At 49.9% G+C, this 14,045-nt stretch overlaps 3 protein-coding genes and 1 long non-coding RNA gene across 11 annotated transcripts; 2 read left to right on the forward strand and 2 right to left on the reverse strand.

Moving 5' to 3' along the window:
- The first annotated feature begins 165 nt into the window (after positions 1-165).
- On the forward strand, positions 166-2,737 carry LOC108164064 (dystrotelin). Its single transcript, XM_017299652.2, has 6 exons — positions 166-536; positions 599-827; positions 892-1,806; positions 1,867-1,984; positions 2,049-2,184; positions 2,248-2,737. Exons 1-6 carry the CDS (start codon positions 299-301, stop codon positions 2,595-2,597), a joined length of 1,986 nt encoding a protein of 661 aa, XP_017155141.1. The 5' UTR covers positions 166-298; the 3' UTR covers positions 2,598-2,737.
- LOC108164074 lies at positions 2,712-5,120 on the reverse strand. The gene is made up of 2 exons (XM_017299660.2): positions 3,578-5,120; positions 2,712-3,511 (listed from the first exon to the last, which is right to left on the reverse strand). The coding sequence occupies exons 1-2, from the start codon at positions 5,043-5,045 to the stop codon at positions 3,051-3,053; spliced, it is 1,929 nt and encodes a 642-aa protein (XP_017155149.1). The 5' UTR covers positions 5,046-5,120; the 3' UTR covers positions 2,712-3,050.
- A 375-nt stretch (positions 5,121-5,495) lies between these two features.
- On the forward strand, positions 5,496-12,508 carry LOC108158734 (histone deacetylase 6). Of its 8 annotated transcripts, XM_033389108.1 has the most exons (10): positions 5,496-6,289; positions 7,126-7,386; positions 7,469-7,599; positions 7,659-7,842; positions 8,399-8,554; positions 8,594-8,670; positions 8,730-10,143; positions 10,214-10,849; positions 11,051-11,120; positions 11,748-12,508. In XM_033389108.1, exons 1-10 carry the CDS (start codon positions 6,287-6,289, stop codon positions 12,122-12,124), a joined length of 3,309 nt encoding a protein of 1,102 aa, XP_033244999.1. In that variant the 5' UTR covers positions 5,496-6,286; the 3' UTR covers positions 12,125-12,508. The 8 variants fall into 8 exon arrangements, with proteins under 8 accessions (XP_033244999.1, XP_017146830.1, XP_033244997.1 ...); XM_017291341.2 differs by having other exon boundaries at positions 8,399-8,670; XM_033389106.1 differs by having other exon boundaries at positions 8,399-8,670; positions 10,214-10,810.
- Positions 12,509-12,611: 103 nt separating this feature from the next.
- On the reverse strand, positions 12,612-14,030 carry LOC117187132. The gene is made up of 2 exons (XR_004471902.1): positions 13,620-14,030; positions 12,612-13,534 (listed from the first exon to the last, which is right to left on the reverse strand). It is a non-coding gene; the product is annotated as an uncharacterized LOC117187132 (long non-coding RNA).
- Between the last annotated feature and the right edge of the window lie 15 nt (positions 14,031-14,045).

Genomic DNA, 14,045 nt, shown 5'->3' on the forward strand with positions numbered 1-14,045 from the left:
TACATGTTTAGGTACAAAGAATAAAAAGCAAAACGTAACTCCCCAGTTTGAATTCCAATTCAAAATTGTATGGCTAACGGTCGGCAGGTTGCTCCGAACTCGATAACAGAGAGGCATCTGAGTCGATAGCCATGCTGACTGATCGGCGTTGCCATACATCCCGTTCAAATTTGACTTTTGCGCTAACGAACGCCGTGAAAGAGGCAAAGAAGCGAAAAACTGACGCTCCTCCCACGAAAGAGAAACCAAACTGCAGTTAAACTGTTCAGCAAGTGCAAAATATTTGTAGCTGGAAATAATGGCGGGTGCTGCGAGTCACACACAATTGTTAAAAATGCGCGCCAGCGCCGAGGCGGTAGCGTCTCTGGCCGGCAGCAACAAAGGTGCACAAGTGCAACAAGTGGCGTGCAGCAACAACAACAACAGAAGGAACCTATCAGCCATTATGGAAAAACTGCAGGTGGACTATGGCAAATACAAATACACGGTATATCGCTGTGCCAGCAAATTTGTGGCCCTGCAAAAGATCTTTCACAGTGAGTAGCGTAGCAGCAGGATCTCGAATGGATCTTTAACCTTATCTACTCCGCGTGGACAGCCAGCAAAATACCATACAAACTAGTGCTGGCCATATTGGAACGCCATGGCATGCCGGCCAGCAGTGGCAGCAATCTCAATCTGATGGTGCCACCCTTTCAGTTGACCTCGCTGCTGCACGACATCTACTTTGCCTGCGAGAAGCTGGGCCACTTCACCAAGACCAGCAGCTACACCCTGGAGACGGCAACTGCCCTGCTGGCGAACTTCTTCTGGAACATCTACGATCCGTGAGTGGTGCAGGAGTCGGCGTCCGTGATACTCTACTCTACTCTACTCTCTACTCGATTGCAGGCAGCGACGACACTCGATCTCTCTTCTGGAGATCAGGGTTACCTTCCTGCTGCTGTGCAAACTCTACAGCAGCGAGCACATGGTCGGCGACTTCTTTGGCCTGCTGGCGGAGAGCAGGTCCCAGAGCGTATCGCGGTTTGCCTTCGAGCAGCTGCTGAACACGCTGAGCAAATTGCTCAGCTATCTCGGGGAGGCCAAGGCCTATGGTCTGCACAATCTGCCGCTAATGATGGAGCAGTGCTTTGCGCGGTGCTCGCACAATGCCAGTGGATTGGGGGAGCAGCAGTTCCACGGTCTGTGGACTACGACCCAGACACGCTTCCTCATCTACGGCAATCTGTTGGCGCTGATCAAGCGCATCGAGGATACCGAGCATTTGATCCACAGCAATCCTTGCGCTGGCTGCCGGCTGGAGCATATCATTGGCATACGTTTCAAGTGCCAGGTGTGCCGCGATCTGTCGCTTTGTTTGCCCTGCTTTGCGGCCGGCTTTGTGGGTGGCCGGCACGAGGCCTCGCATCGCATGTGCGAGGTGTTTGTGGAGGATCAGCCGCCCCAGAGCTGGACCCGGTATTTGGCTCGCCTCTGCGGCTGGATTACCCATCCGCAGAAGACGCAGCGTGACAGAGCCGAAGAAGAGGAGCGACGCGGGTTCTGCAATGCCCAGGAGAGTGCCAGCGGCGGCAGTCTGGGGCAGCCATCCACGGCCCCCGAGCTGGCACCCATACCCGCGGAGACGCGTAGTTTTCGCTGCAACTCCACCACGAAGCCGCCATTGATGGAGAAGCAGCATCAGCAGCAGCCCCAACCTCAACAGCAGCAGGAGCTCTGTTCGCTGACGGGCTTGGCCACAACCGCCAGCCAGGCCTCAAATCGAATGCAATCGATTATTGATCGCCTGCAGCTGCAGAATGTGTGAGTCCTGGCATTCTGTCCCTCTGTTGGGATCTTTATAGAATTGTTTTTCGATTGCAGGAAACTGGAAACTCAGCTGCAGCTGGTTTCCACAACTTCCAGTGCCCAGATCTCAGAGTTTCTGAGTGCCCATCAGAGTTTTCTTCTACAGATAATTGAGGATATGCGTCAGCTATCGGTAGGCGTTGTCACGTCCCGACACCCTGGCAAACCATTGATTACTTTTATTGCTTCTCTTGCAGAGGGCCTCCACAGCTACATCGCCCACAGGGCCGGCCGTTCCTTTGACCAACTCCACTTTCCTTAACTCGAGCACACCCCAGAGACAGCAGATCTTCGATATGTATGCCCCCGTGGGGGCCAATCTGACACATTCCAGTGCGTACAATGGGTTCTGTCAATCAATCAGTGTATCCTTCAGCCAATTAATTTCCTTTGCAGTTAACGGAGCCGAACTGAATCGCAGCTATCTGGAGGCCAACAAATCGGACTACTCCTTGAACGACATTAGTCTGTGGTTCGATCAGCGACGTTCAAGCATACAGAATGGAGGAGCAGCGCCCCTATCGTTGCCCCTGCCACTGGGCGCTCTACTCGAACAGCATCCGGTTAATGGGGATGGCCGTGACACAGAGATGGCCAACTTCAAGCTGCTGCTGCACAAGGTCAAGGAGATTGTCGAGGACTCCTATAGCGACAATGCCGAACTGTCGGCTGCCACACAGAATCTGGAGAATGTACTCGACAGCATCATCAAGACTGAGGAGCATCAGCGACGCAGCAGCACATGAAGATACCTTAATTCCTACGATTTATAGTATATATCTATATGTTTATATGTTTGTAAGCAAAACGAATCCATCCTGACAAAGATCTAAAGATCTTTATAGACTATAAGCTACTTATGCAATCCCAGAATCCAATGCTTTAATCTAACGATCACAATACAACCCACATATCCAAAAAAGTCGCATGAATGCCGGCATAATATATCACCTCAAGGAAAGAAAATTGGTAGAGATCGACTACTGTAGATTCTGCGAAATGGAGCAGGAAACATCGAAACACATCCTATGTGAATGCCCTGCACTCTATAGAAAAAGATCCTAGCATTTGAGGGGAACAACAGTGCCCGCTCACAGGATTAACACACAATCCTACTGACCGGTACAAGGGATCTATATATGCAACAAGGCCTTGCAATAAAAATAATAATATATATAGTCCATCCCCACCCCAAAATATTATTCGTCCTCTTGCGCTTGAGTCTTTATCACAGATGCCAGCACATCGCTGGCCATTTGCAGCTGATGCAGGTTCGTCAGCTCCTTCAAACGATCCTTTTGCTGCTCTCTGCCATCCTTTGGCGTTAACAACTGCGACCAGGCAAGCAGCTCTTCGCGGAGACTCGCCTCAAAAGCCCCAGCCACATCGTCCGGTGCCGTATTGTATTCGGTCAGCTCCAGAACGGAGAGGTTACAGTGCAGCTGCAGGAGATCGCGCATTAAGCGATGCAGCAGGAGACGGAGACGGGCCTGGGTCTGGGCATAGACATGCCAGTGCTGGCCGGGATCATCGCGTAGCAGCAGCACTCCACACCATTGAGACAGGGGCTGGCTGTTGTAGAAGATGTGCTGGACGGGAATCAAGGCAGTGCTCGTCGTGGTGGTGGTACAGAAGGCATCAAGCATATCCACATCAGAGCCTGTAACGAAGATCAGAACTAAGTTTAGAACCTTATATTTACGGAGTGTATTATGGCGTGGCTTACAGCGATCAGACGAGGCTTGATCCGTACTCTGGGTCGTGATTAGCTCAAACGCCAGCTTGGAAATGAGTAGCTGCTCAAATCGAGCAGAGTCCTGCACCGCCTGACCCTCAAGAAACTCCACGCGCAGGGCACAATGTGCCGTCTGTGTCATGATCACGGCCAGAAAGTCCTGATGCAGTGTGGAGGGAGCAAACCGAGGGGCCAGGGCCTCGGGATGATTCAGCAGAGCTACGACATCAATGGTGGCCAAATGCATTTGTCGTATGCTACTCCCTAAGTCCTCCGATCCATTTCTTATCTCATAGATGGCCAGTAGCTGAAGTTTCTCGGCTTGGAGTAGATCTTCGAGCCGCAGACGCACCAGCAGCACGGCCGTGCAGTCCGGCAGCAGCTGGGAGGCCTTGGCCACTGGACGCCAGTTGAGACGACGACTGTGCTGATCCTGACAGGCCCAGAATTGGGCCAGATCATCGTAGTCTTTCGGTGGCTGGCCATTTGGTTGGAGGGGCAGTTCGTACAGACGATGCTCGAAACTGAGGCTGCCCCCATTGTCCAGATGGAGCAGCGGGCGCAGGCAGTGGACAATGGACAGGCGATTGTTTCCCGCTATGTTGGCCAGGAGAGTGCCGCAGACCACAAAATCTCCACAGACCCTCGTCCAGACATCGCCCAAGCGTCTCAAAAGCTGTTTCTCCTCCAGCAGCAGGGAGCGGCGGCCAGGCGAACCGAAGGTCTGAAGTTCGAGCGTGCGGGCAAAGTCCAGCTGCGTCTGGACGCGCTGGCTGCAAAGCTCTGCCTGTGCGGTGTGGACCCGCTGCAGCAGCCGCTCAAAGTTTTGGTTCGGAAAGGTGTCGGCGGCGATGCTGTTGCGGCTGGAGTACTCCTCTTTGTCTTGAGCAGGTTGAAAGTCGGTGCGCTGGCGCTTACCATTGGTGAAGCGCAGCTCCACGTAGGCCTGGTACTCGATGGGACCGCTTACCATCCTGAAATTCTCCACGTGATCGTGTTGGGCCACCAGTTCAAAGTTGGCGCCAAGCTCTGGGGGTCGGCGCAGGACCAGCAGCAGCTGCCAGCAGTGAACCAGGATGTAGATCTGCTCTTGCAACCACTCAAACTTGCCGATGCCGAGGGGCAGCTCCTCGCCGGCTGGCAGCATGCTGTGGTTCACTGATGACACGGACTCATTGCCATTGTTGGCCACCGTCTCGGCCTCGCGCCTGAGAAAGCTGCTCATGGGGCCATCGTAGGCCTGGAGTTTGGCGGCCAACTGTTTCAGCCGGCTTTCCTTGAGGTCAATGTGATGCAGAAGCTCCTTCTTGCGAAACTCGTAGAACTTGAGATTGCGGCCAAGCACCAGACTGGACACGGTCCGCCCGTGGCCACGCCCCAGATGCAGATTGGAGCAGAAGGCTATGCTGGAGCGCTGCAACAGCAACTGCGGCACATTCTCCTCTACAAACGGCAGCATTACACAAACAATTGGCAATATTGACAAATCGGTGCACAAAAGGGAAATAGAAAACCGCGGTTGGCGCGCAAATTTCACAGAGTCGATTTTGGAAACTATCGATACCTACTATTGAAATCATCAGCACAACAATTTTATAATTCAAATTCCATTTAAATGTAACAACACAGTTTAATCTAATGCTCACTAATCAATTTAATTGAAAATAGGCCAACGAAATTAAATACCTATCGAAATCAATGTGGACGCATGTAAACCAAGGTTACCTTATCAAGCTATTTAAATCGAAGCACAATAATCTTTAATAATTAAAATTGAATCCATATAGAAAGTGTTATGTCATAAAATGCAACATTTTCTAAATTTTAAATGGTAGTCGATAATCAGGCGATCGATTCTTCAACAAGTTGTGCCTATCGCTTGGAACAGATGTTTCAATGTAAAAGCAAGAAGAAGACGGACCACAAACAACATTGCTTTGCCGCCCGTCAGCCCGAACCGCCCGCGCAAATACCATAGCATTGATTTACTTCACTAGCCTTGTCCCCGCTGCTGTGTTTTGAGCCTGGTTCTGGTTCTGGTTCTCTTGGCCCGTGGTACAGCTCAGCTCTGTGTCTAGCCAATATCCGACTGCAGCTGGCGTTGCCTCATTAAAGTGCATCATAGTTACATATATATCTTTCGTGCTGTGCCTACGTATTAATTGTGTGTTCCATATCACTCTCTTGCGATAGCAATAAAACTGTAAACCGATTGTGTTAGTGTGAGCTGTGATCAAAACATAACATTTTTTTTACAACAACTGAAGCGCGACCAGAGGCAGTCGAAGCAGGAGAGAACACACACACACACCCAAGGGCAGATGTAGGCGCATGCAAGCAGTGCGAGTGCGGGGCGGATTGTGAAAGCAAGCGAGATAGAAATAGGCATAATTTATAGCACATATACAGTTAGCAGTACTAAGGAGCGAAAAGTTGTTGGAATCGATAAGAGCCCAATACATATGTACATTTATAATAGAAGGCCTCTCACGCAACCTTAACAATATACAGAGACCCACAAAGCAATAGCTACCAACAGTATTACATACCACTGCACGCACCCCCACCCCAAAACACACACACTCACACACACGCAGTGAATCAACGCGTCCGCCCACAAGTCGCTGGAATCAGTGCACCGGGCCAGATATCCAGCATCAATTCCAGTTCCAAACTCTCATACAGCAAGAGAGAAAAAAAATGGTAAGTGTCTTTTGCCATGGAGTCGCTTTTACCAAATGCGGCAATGGCCATAACACCCACACACGCGCGCTCACACCAAAAACCAAACACTCACTCAATAGATATATGTACATAGTATGTACATATGTATGTATGAGCCAAGCTCCCAGGCCAAGTCCAAGTCCCCCCGAGTGCCAGCCAGTGTCTGTGCCGAGTTCGTGGTCATCAGGTGCCCCGCTCTAATGTGCCACAAAACGGAGCGAAATTAATTTATAATTTGCGTTAATTTATAATCGTTCGCTGCATCAACAGTCCCCCACCGCCGTACCGCTTAAACCGCAGCCACAGCCCACAAGCAGGCGTAATCAGCCATTATCAAGTGCTGTTTGCAGTGTAGAGTAGAGTGGACCCAGAGTTCAGGCAAAAGGTGCGACGGTGTACAGTGAAAGGTCCCTTGAACGGACCCGCAGGGTTTCAACTATTAAATGGATGCTACCGAGCTCATAGTTTCAGAGTAGAACCTTTTAAGGACTGTCAAAAGATCTCGAAATAGATCTCTATTCAAAAAAATAGTTTATAAATGAACAGATCGAGATGAAATAATGTGAATCTGGGACTAATCCACACACAAAACCATCACAAAATCTCTTGTGAAATGTGTACCAAATTCTAGATCGAAGAGTATATACCCTGATATAAATGTCACGTACAATATCTCGTGTTTACTTATTTAGTGTTCATGCATAGTCGAAATTTACGAATGATTTCCGGACGGGGAGGAGCTCCACACACACACAGACCCACACAAACCTAATCCACACAAAATCCCAATACAATCTCTAAATTTATTCGCACAGAGCTCACCGATCGTAACGCGACGTGGGGCGCAGCAGGCAAAGATACAAACCCGCGCCATGGCTATGAAGTCGAGTTCGAATTCGACTGCGACTGCGGCATCGTCGTCATCGTCGGGAGCGATCAAAAGCAGCAGCGTCGGCGCCGAGCTGCCCAAACGGAGCGAAACCCTCTTGGAGGCAAAACGTCGCGCTCGAAACATGCTCAAAAACCAAGGCAATCCACCAGCCATGCAGGAAACTGTGACGGATATATTCCAGACAGTGAGTACTCCCTGAACCTGACTCTGAATCCTGAATGCCATGCCAGGCCTTATATTCACTCATTTCGAAAACCCCATTTCAGGCTGTCAAGTCGCGGCCTCTGGTGCGCGGAGAAACGGCTCTGGTCTACCATCAGTCGATGGAGCAGCATTGCTGCCGCTGGGATCCAAAACATTTGGAGTGTCCCGATCGGTTTAATCGCGTCTTGGATCGGTAAGCTGTCAACTTACTCAAAAACAAAGAAGGCTCTAACTTCTGGTTTCGTGTCGCAGCTGCAACGAGCTGAAGCTATTGGATCGCTGCCTGCCAGTGTCCGCCAGGCTGGCCACCAAACAGGAGATACTCCGGCTGCATACGGCCCAGCATTTTGAACTGTTGGAGCAGACGTCCGAAGTGTGCGACGACCAGAGCATGGAGGAGCTTAGCTCTCGCTTTGATTCAATATACATACATCCGGTGAGAGAAATCGATAATGAGGACGGGCTCCCCTTTGTTTCGTATTCCATATTTACATATTTATTTATATTTTTATGCATATAGAGGAGCTTCAATTGGATTAGATTAGATGGGGGAATACTATAGAAATTATGGCATATTCATGAGACTCTACAAATGGCCCCGCCTCCTCCGTATACATTCGGAATCAGCGGCCTACTGTCTAAAAAATTGTATAAATTCTGCCTAGCTAGTGCTCTAATCTTCGAGCTAAAAGCGTACTTCACGATCGATACGGTCATGTCGTTTTCGGATAAACAATAGACTTTTTCATATCCAAGTGATTGAAGCCACTGAGCCATGTGATTCCCTATGGCTTCCCTATGGCTTTCAAGCTAATTTTTACCATTGAAATTGATGGTGTAGAGTTCCCATAGTATTTACGAAGCTTAGTTCGGGTTTGAGTAGAGATCCGTGAACAAAACTCACTTTTCTCCTCGAATTAGATATCTATATATAGTATTTGTGGTTTGATCTGTGATAACCTCTCTATAACGTACTGTTCTCCCCACTCTAGTCCACATTTCAGTGCTCTTTGCTTGCAAGCGGATCCACCATTGATCTGGTGGATTCTATAATTACGGGCAAGGCGCAGAACGGCATGGCCATCATCCGACCGCCAGGGCATCATGCCATGAAGGCCGAATTCAATGGCTATTGTTTCTTCAACAATGTGGCCTTGGCCGCTCAGCATGCCCTTGACGTACATAAGCTGGAGCGCATCCTGATCCTTGACTACGATGTCCATCATGGTCAGGGCACACAGCGCTTCTTCTACAACGATCCCAGGTGAGAGATGGAGAGTGGAAGATCCTGCAATTACATGCTGATTTTGATCCATAAAATAGGGTGCTGTATTTCTCTATACATCGCTTCGAGCACGGCGCCTTCTGGCCACATCTGCAGGAGTCGGACTACCATGCCATAGGCGAGGGCCCTGGCCTGGGCTTCAACTTCAATGTGCCGCTCAATGAGACAGGAATGGGCGACGGGGACTACATGGCCATCTTCCAGCAGCTGCTACTGCCCGTGGCAATGGAGTACCAGCCGGAACTGATCATCGTCTCGGCCGGCTATGATGCGGCCCTGGGCTGTCCCGAGGGTGAAATGCAGGTGACGCCCGCCTTCTATGCGCATCTGCTCAATCCGCTGCTCCGACTGGCCGACTCCCGTGTGGCCGTCGTGCTCGAAGGAGGCTACTGCCTTGAATCTCTGGCCGAGGGAGCGGCCCTCACGATGCGCACCCTGCTGGGTGATCCCTGCCCCGTGCTGGTCGAGCCGCTGCTCCCGCCGAAGCGTTCGATGTCCAAATCCATTCTCAACTGCATATTTGCTCACCGGCCGTACTGGCGTTGCCTACAGCTGCAGGGTACCTACGATCCATCAGAGCTGAAGACCAAGGATCGGAATCGGGACTTGCATATTGTAGAACGTGCATGGGTTGGCGGACCGCCACCCGTTACCGTTTATCCGACGCGGGACACCTCCGTGCAACACCTCATTCCCGTTGCGGTAGTGGCCGATAACACGGCCCGATTGCACCGACTGCGGCTGGAGACCATTCTGACGGTTCCTGCAGTTCGTGTGTGCTACGCTTACAATCCCGAGATGATGGAACACCGCAACCTGGACGACCTGGGCCATCCGGAACAGCCGAAGCGCATCCAGTTCATACACAAAATGCACGAGGATTATCAGCTGCTCGGCCGCATGAAGCAGCTGTCTGCGCGGGCGGCCACCACCGACGAGATCTGTCTGGCGCACAGTCGCTCCCACGTAAACACAATGCGGCGGGTGCTGGGCCGAGACAAGGAGGATCTCCAGGCGCAGGCAGCGACCTACAATTCAGTATACTTGCATCCGGCCACGTTTGGTTGCGCCACCCTGGCCGCTGGATCCGTTCTCCAGGCGGTAGACAGTGTGCTCCGCGGGGAGTCCCGCAGTGCGATCTGCAATGTCCGTCCGCCTGGCCACCATGCGGAGCCGGACCAGCCGCACGGTTTCTGCATCTTCAACAATGTTGCCATTGCCGCCCAGTACGCCATCCGGGAGTTTGGCCTGAAGCGTGTGCTAATCCTCGACTGGGATGTCCACCACGGCAATGGCACCCAGCACATTTTCGAGTCAAATCCGAAGGTACTGTACATCAGCGTCCATCGCTACGAGAACGGAACATTCTTCCCGAAGGGCCCCGACGGCAACTACGATGTGGTGGGCAAGCATGCGGGAGCCGGCTTTAATGTCAATATACCATGGAATAAGGTGAGTCTTCTCTTTAGACTCTCCATCTCTCTTGTGCTCTCCTTGGCTCATTCATTTGTTTGACTTACAGAAGGGCATGGGGGATCTGGAGTACGCTTTGGCCTTCCAGCAGATCGTAATGCCAATTGCGTACGAGTTCCAGCCGGAACTGGTGCTCGTGTCGGCGGGCTTCGATGCGGCCATCGGGGATCCTCTAGGGGGCTGCAAAGTCTCGCCCGAGGGCTACGGTCTGTTCACCCACTGGCTGTCTGCCCTGGCCGGTGGCCGGATAGTTGTGTGCCTCGAAGGCGGCTACAATGTCAACTCCATTTCGTATGCGATGACCATGTGCACAAAGACGCTGTTGGGGGATCCGGTGCCGACGCCACAGCTGGGGGTGGTTGCCCTGACAAGGCCGCCGACAACGGCCTTCCAGAGCTGCCTGGAGACGCTACAGTGCTGCGTGGAGGTGCAGCGTCAGTATTGGAAGTCGCTGGAGTTTGTTGGCTACCGGCTGCCGCATGGCTACCAGATTGGGGAGAACAACAACGAGGATTTTCTTGCCGCTTCCTTGCTGAAGTTGAATATTTCAAGTGACGATGCCCAGGGCGCGGCGGGCGGCCCCACCGACGGCGATCAGGCCGATCCAGGGCAGGAACGGCCCAGCGACAGCAAGCCCAAAGTCAAGGTAAAGCCGCCCAATCATTCAACGGCCGCGCCAGAGGAGGTACGATGAGATTCGAGCACGGATGCAGGACGGAGAAACCAAACTCAGAACTAATCTGCCATCTTTTCCGTCCAATCTCTTTCTTCTTGTTCTTTCTGTGTTTCTCTATCTCCCTCATTGCTGCGCTCTGTATCTCTCTCTCTTTCTCTCTCTGTCTAACAATCATAAATAACATGGTGGTGGTCGCGCATGCGCTGGCAGATGTTTGCCATTCCCCCGAGCAAGACTTGTCCGCACATGAGAATGCTACGACCGGAGCTAGTGCCGCAATGTAAGCAACAACTAAATCTCCGCCGTTTCTCCTGCTCCTCCATCCTGGCCCGCTTTTACCAGTATGATTTTGGCCCCGAAAAAACCAAAGTAGCATGAAGAAGGGAGTTGCTAAAATCAATTAGTTTCAAATCAAGTCATGAACAAAATTACCGGCTATATGAGTGAAAAAATCGGGAAAACAACGACCAAAATTGTTTATATGTATATTATAAATATATACATATATTCTTGATTTAAGAAGCTCCCCGGACTCTCGCCTGTTTTATTCAAACTGAGTTCTGACTGTCTTAATGTCGAGCCTCGTGCGCTGTGACCTCTTTTTTTATATAAATTAACAGAAAATTGTTTAGCTGGCTAGAAAGCTATCCAAACTTTCGTTTTTAATTGTAATTGCGCTCAAGCCCCAAGTCGTTTGTAATTTTTCTTAGTTTTGTAATGTTTGTATAGTTTTCTTTCTTCCTTCTGTTCCATACCCACTTATATTGGCTATTTGGTCCTTCAGGTGTTTTGATGTTTGTGTTGCTTTATCGTTTGCTATTTTGCATTGTGTGATTTTCGTACGTTTTCCTACTTTTATGTACTCGCTTTAATCGTAATGATTTCTGTACCATTCTACCATCCACAGCAATAAACACGAGGGCGCCGTGCGGCGAGTGCATCTCTAGGTCGGAGAACTGGATGTGTTTGAGCTGTCATTATATTGGCTGTGGGCGCTACGTGGGCCGGCACATGCAGAGGCACTGCGAGGCTCTCGAACATACACTGGTGATGCGCTTACAGGACCATGCCGTGTGGTGCTATGTGTGCGGCGTTTACCTCGATAATCCGCGACTCTTCGAATACAAGAATCGGGCGCATCAGGACAAATACGGGAGACCGCTGGCCTGGCGCTATCCCTGTGCGAAGCGTGCCGATGGCTGTTATCCGTTGGATCCCGAATCGGATTCGGAGGAGGAGGCCGATCATATTGCCAATGGGAGCTATCTCCAGGAGGCCCAGTGACCCTTGCTGCTACGCGTCCTGCACGCCCTCACAGATTATATGTGCACGTTGTGCCCACCATTCAGACACATACTCCAGTTCCTGGTCGAGCACATGTGGCCGCTCCTGGAACGCACTTACCTTAAGATTATACAATTTTTTTTGGGCAATTAAGACAGACACGTACGTACTCGGCCTATACTCTCTCCCTCGTTCCCCTTTGGATACAAACGAGCGCGTCAACCGCGCGCTTGTTACATAAATTAATTGTTGCATGGGAGCTGTTTGTTGGCGGTTCCCTTTAATGAAAAAAAAACCCTAAGCGAATAGAAATTGTTAATGTTATGATGAACTAATAATTATATTACATGTGTAATAAAGATGTCCAGTGTTAAGCAACTATAAGCAGAGTGTTGCTCGAGGGACAAACGTTTCCCTTTCCAGCCAGCACAGAGTACTTCCTCTAGGAATAACAACCAAAAACAGATGAATGCCTGGGGCATTGGTATCGGTGGCATCGACTTTTATTATCCTAAAGAGTCATCGTTTAAGTTCTATGCCACTTTCTGATCCTCCTGTCAGTGTTGGGCAACAGGAACTAGTAGTTTCCCAATACCAGCGTAACGTCGGTTAACGTCCAAGCACAAAGGCATTAATTTGATTTTGTTCGTCAAAAATACCAATAATTTATATCCATTTGATAACGAGGATCCATGGGAGATTAAGTCATGAATGTTGAATGATAGTTCGCTTCGTCCCAACATTTCTGTTTCGGAATTGTAAATATCGAGCTTCCCCACTTAAAAACCACGTTTTCCGGGCGAGGTTACAGTAAAGGAACTGCCTTGAGACCTTCTGATCCAGTGTTGGATCGTAAATTTCCAGTTTGGAACCATTCATCCAGCGAATCTTCGACCGATAAACTCTTGGATACAGGAGTTAAAAGCGCTTCTACATGAATGGTTGGAATAGTTACAGTCGTGGACAATGTGGATATGGTTTCCGTGGTGCGAGATGATAAGGATGGCCCCTGAAAATTGTCTGCATATTGGATGTCTCCAATGTCGTATTTGGTTCCATAAACATCGTGGACCACTCGCTAGTTGAGGGGATTTTTACTTAGTATTGCTTCTCCTTCAAGGAGAGAGAGTTCATCTAATATTTTCTTCTTCGCACTGTCCACTGAATCCTGCTTCCTCTTTCTTTTCGTCTCCCTAGAAATCACTTCTTCCACCGCTTGAGTGTTCGGAATCCGATGGTCTGAATCACTTAAAATATCCTCCTGCCGATTTGGAATTCCTACTTCGTTTTCCCACTCCACTAGAGAATCGTCTTCTATTTGAACTACTGGTTCTCGAATTGTCGCTTTCTTCTATTATGATTTCAGGGATCTTTCCTCAGGCATTATATCTATAAAGATAAACATTGGGTCTTTTCGAGCCGTTAGAAACAGGATGCATGAGAAAATGTGTAGTCGTTTTATTCGGTTCATGACTGCATAAATTATTTGCCATACCTATTTCATGGGTGACATTTTTGGGTTCCTCTGGTAATATTTCACATCGGAAATCCCTTATTAGAGTCCAAATTAAAGGCACAGCTCCCTACTTTTAATACAGATCCGATTAATCATTCTTCTAATCTTAAATGGCACATCGTTGATAACGTCTTCTACTACCATACCCTTTCCAGTATACCTTTTTGAGTGCCTTGTGGGCTAGCGGATACGCCATTGAGTTGGTGCATGCAATACATCGCCTCGAGCACGGCGCCTTCTGGCCACATCTGCAGGAGTCGGACTACCATGCCATAGGCGAGGGCCCTGGCCTGGGCTTCAACTTCAATGTGCCGCTCAATGAGACAGGAATGGGCGACGGGGACTACATGGCCATCTTCCAGCAGCTGCTACTGCCCGTGGCAATGGAGTACCAGTCAGAACTGA

This window comes from Drosophila miranda, chromosome XL (genome assembly GCF_003369915.1).
Source record: "Drosophila miranda strain MSH22 chromosome XL, D.miranda_PacBio2.1, whole genome shotgun sequence".
Lineage (NCBI taxonomy): Eukaryota > Metazoa > Arthropoda > Insecta > Diptera > Drosophilidae > Drosophila > Drosophila miranda.

Excerpts from the sequence above, each read along its gene's own strand:
- LOC108164074 (XM_017299660.2), bottom strand. The coding sequence starts at position 5,045 with ATGCTGCCGTTTGTAGAGGAGAATGTGCCGCAGTTGCTGTTGCAGCGC. Across the intron at positions 3,512-3,577 it reads TCAAGCCTCGTCTGATCGCT|GCTCTGATGTGGATATGCTT; the intron begins GTAAGCCACGCC and ends TCTTCGTTACAG.
- LOC108164064 (XM_017299652.2), top strand. The coding sequence starts at position 299 with ATGGCGGGTGCTGCGAGTCACACACAATTGTTAAAAATGCGCGCCAGC. Across the intron at positions 828-891 it reads TTCTGGAACATCTACGATCC|GCAGCGACGACACTCGATCT; the intron begins GTGAGTGGTGCA and ends ACTCGATTGCAG. Across the intron at positions 1,807-1,866 it reads CGCCTGCAGCTGCAGAATGT|GAAACTGGAAACTCAGCTGC; the intron begins GTGAGTCCTGGC and ends TTTCGATTGCAG.
- LOC108158734 (XM_017291341.2), top strand. Across the intron at positions 7,387-7,468 it reads TGACGGATATATTCCAGACA|GCTGTCAAGTCGCGGCCTCT; the intron begins GTGAGTACTCCC and ends ACCCCATTTCAG. Across the intron at positions 7,843-8,398 it reads ATTCAATATACATACATCCG|TCCACATTTCAGTGCTCTTT; the intron begins GTGAGAGAAATC and ends TCCCCACTCTAG.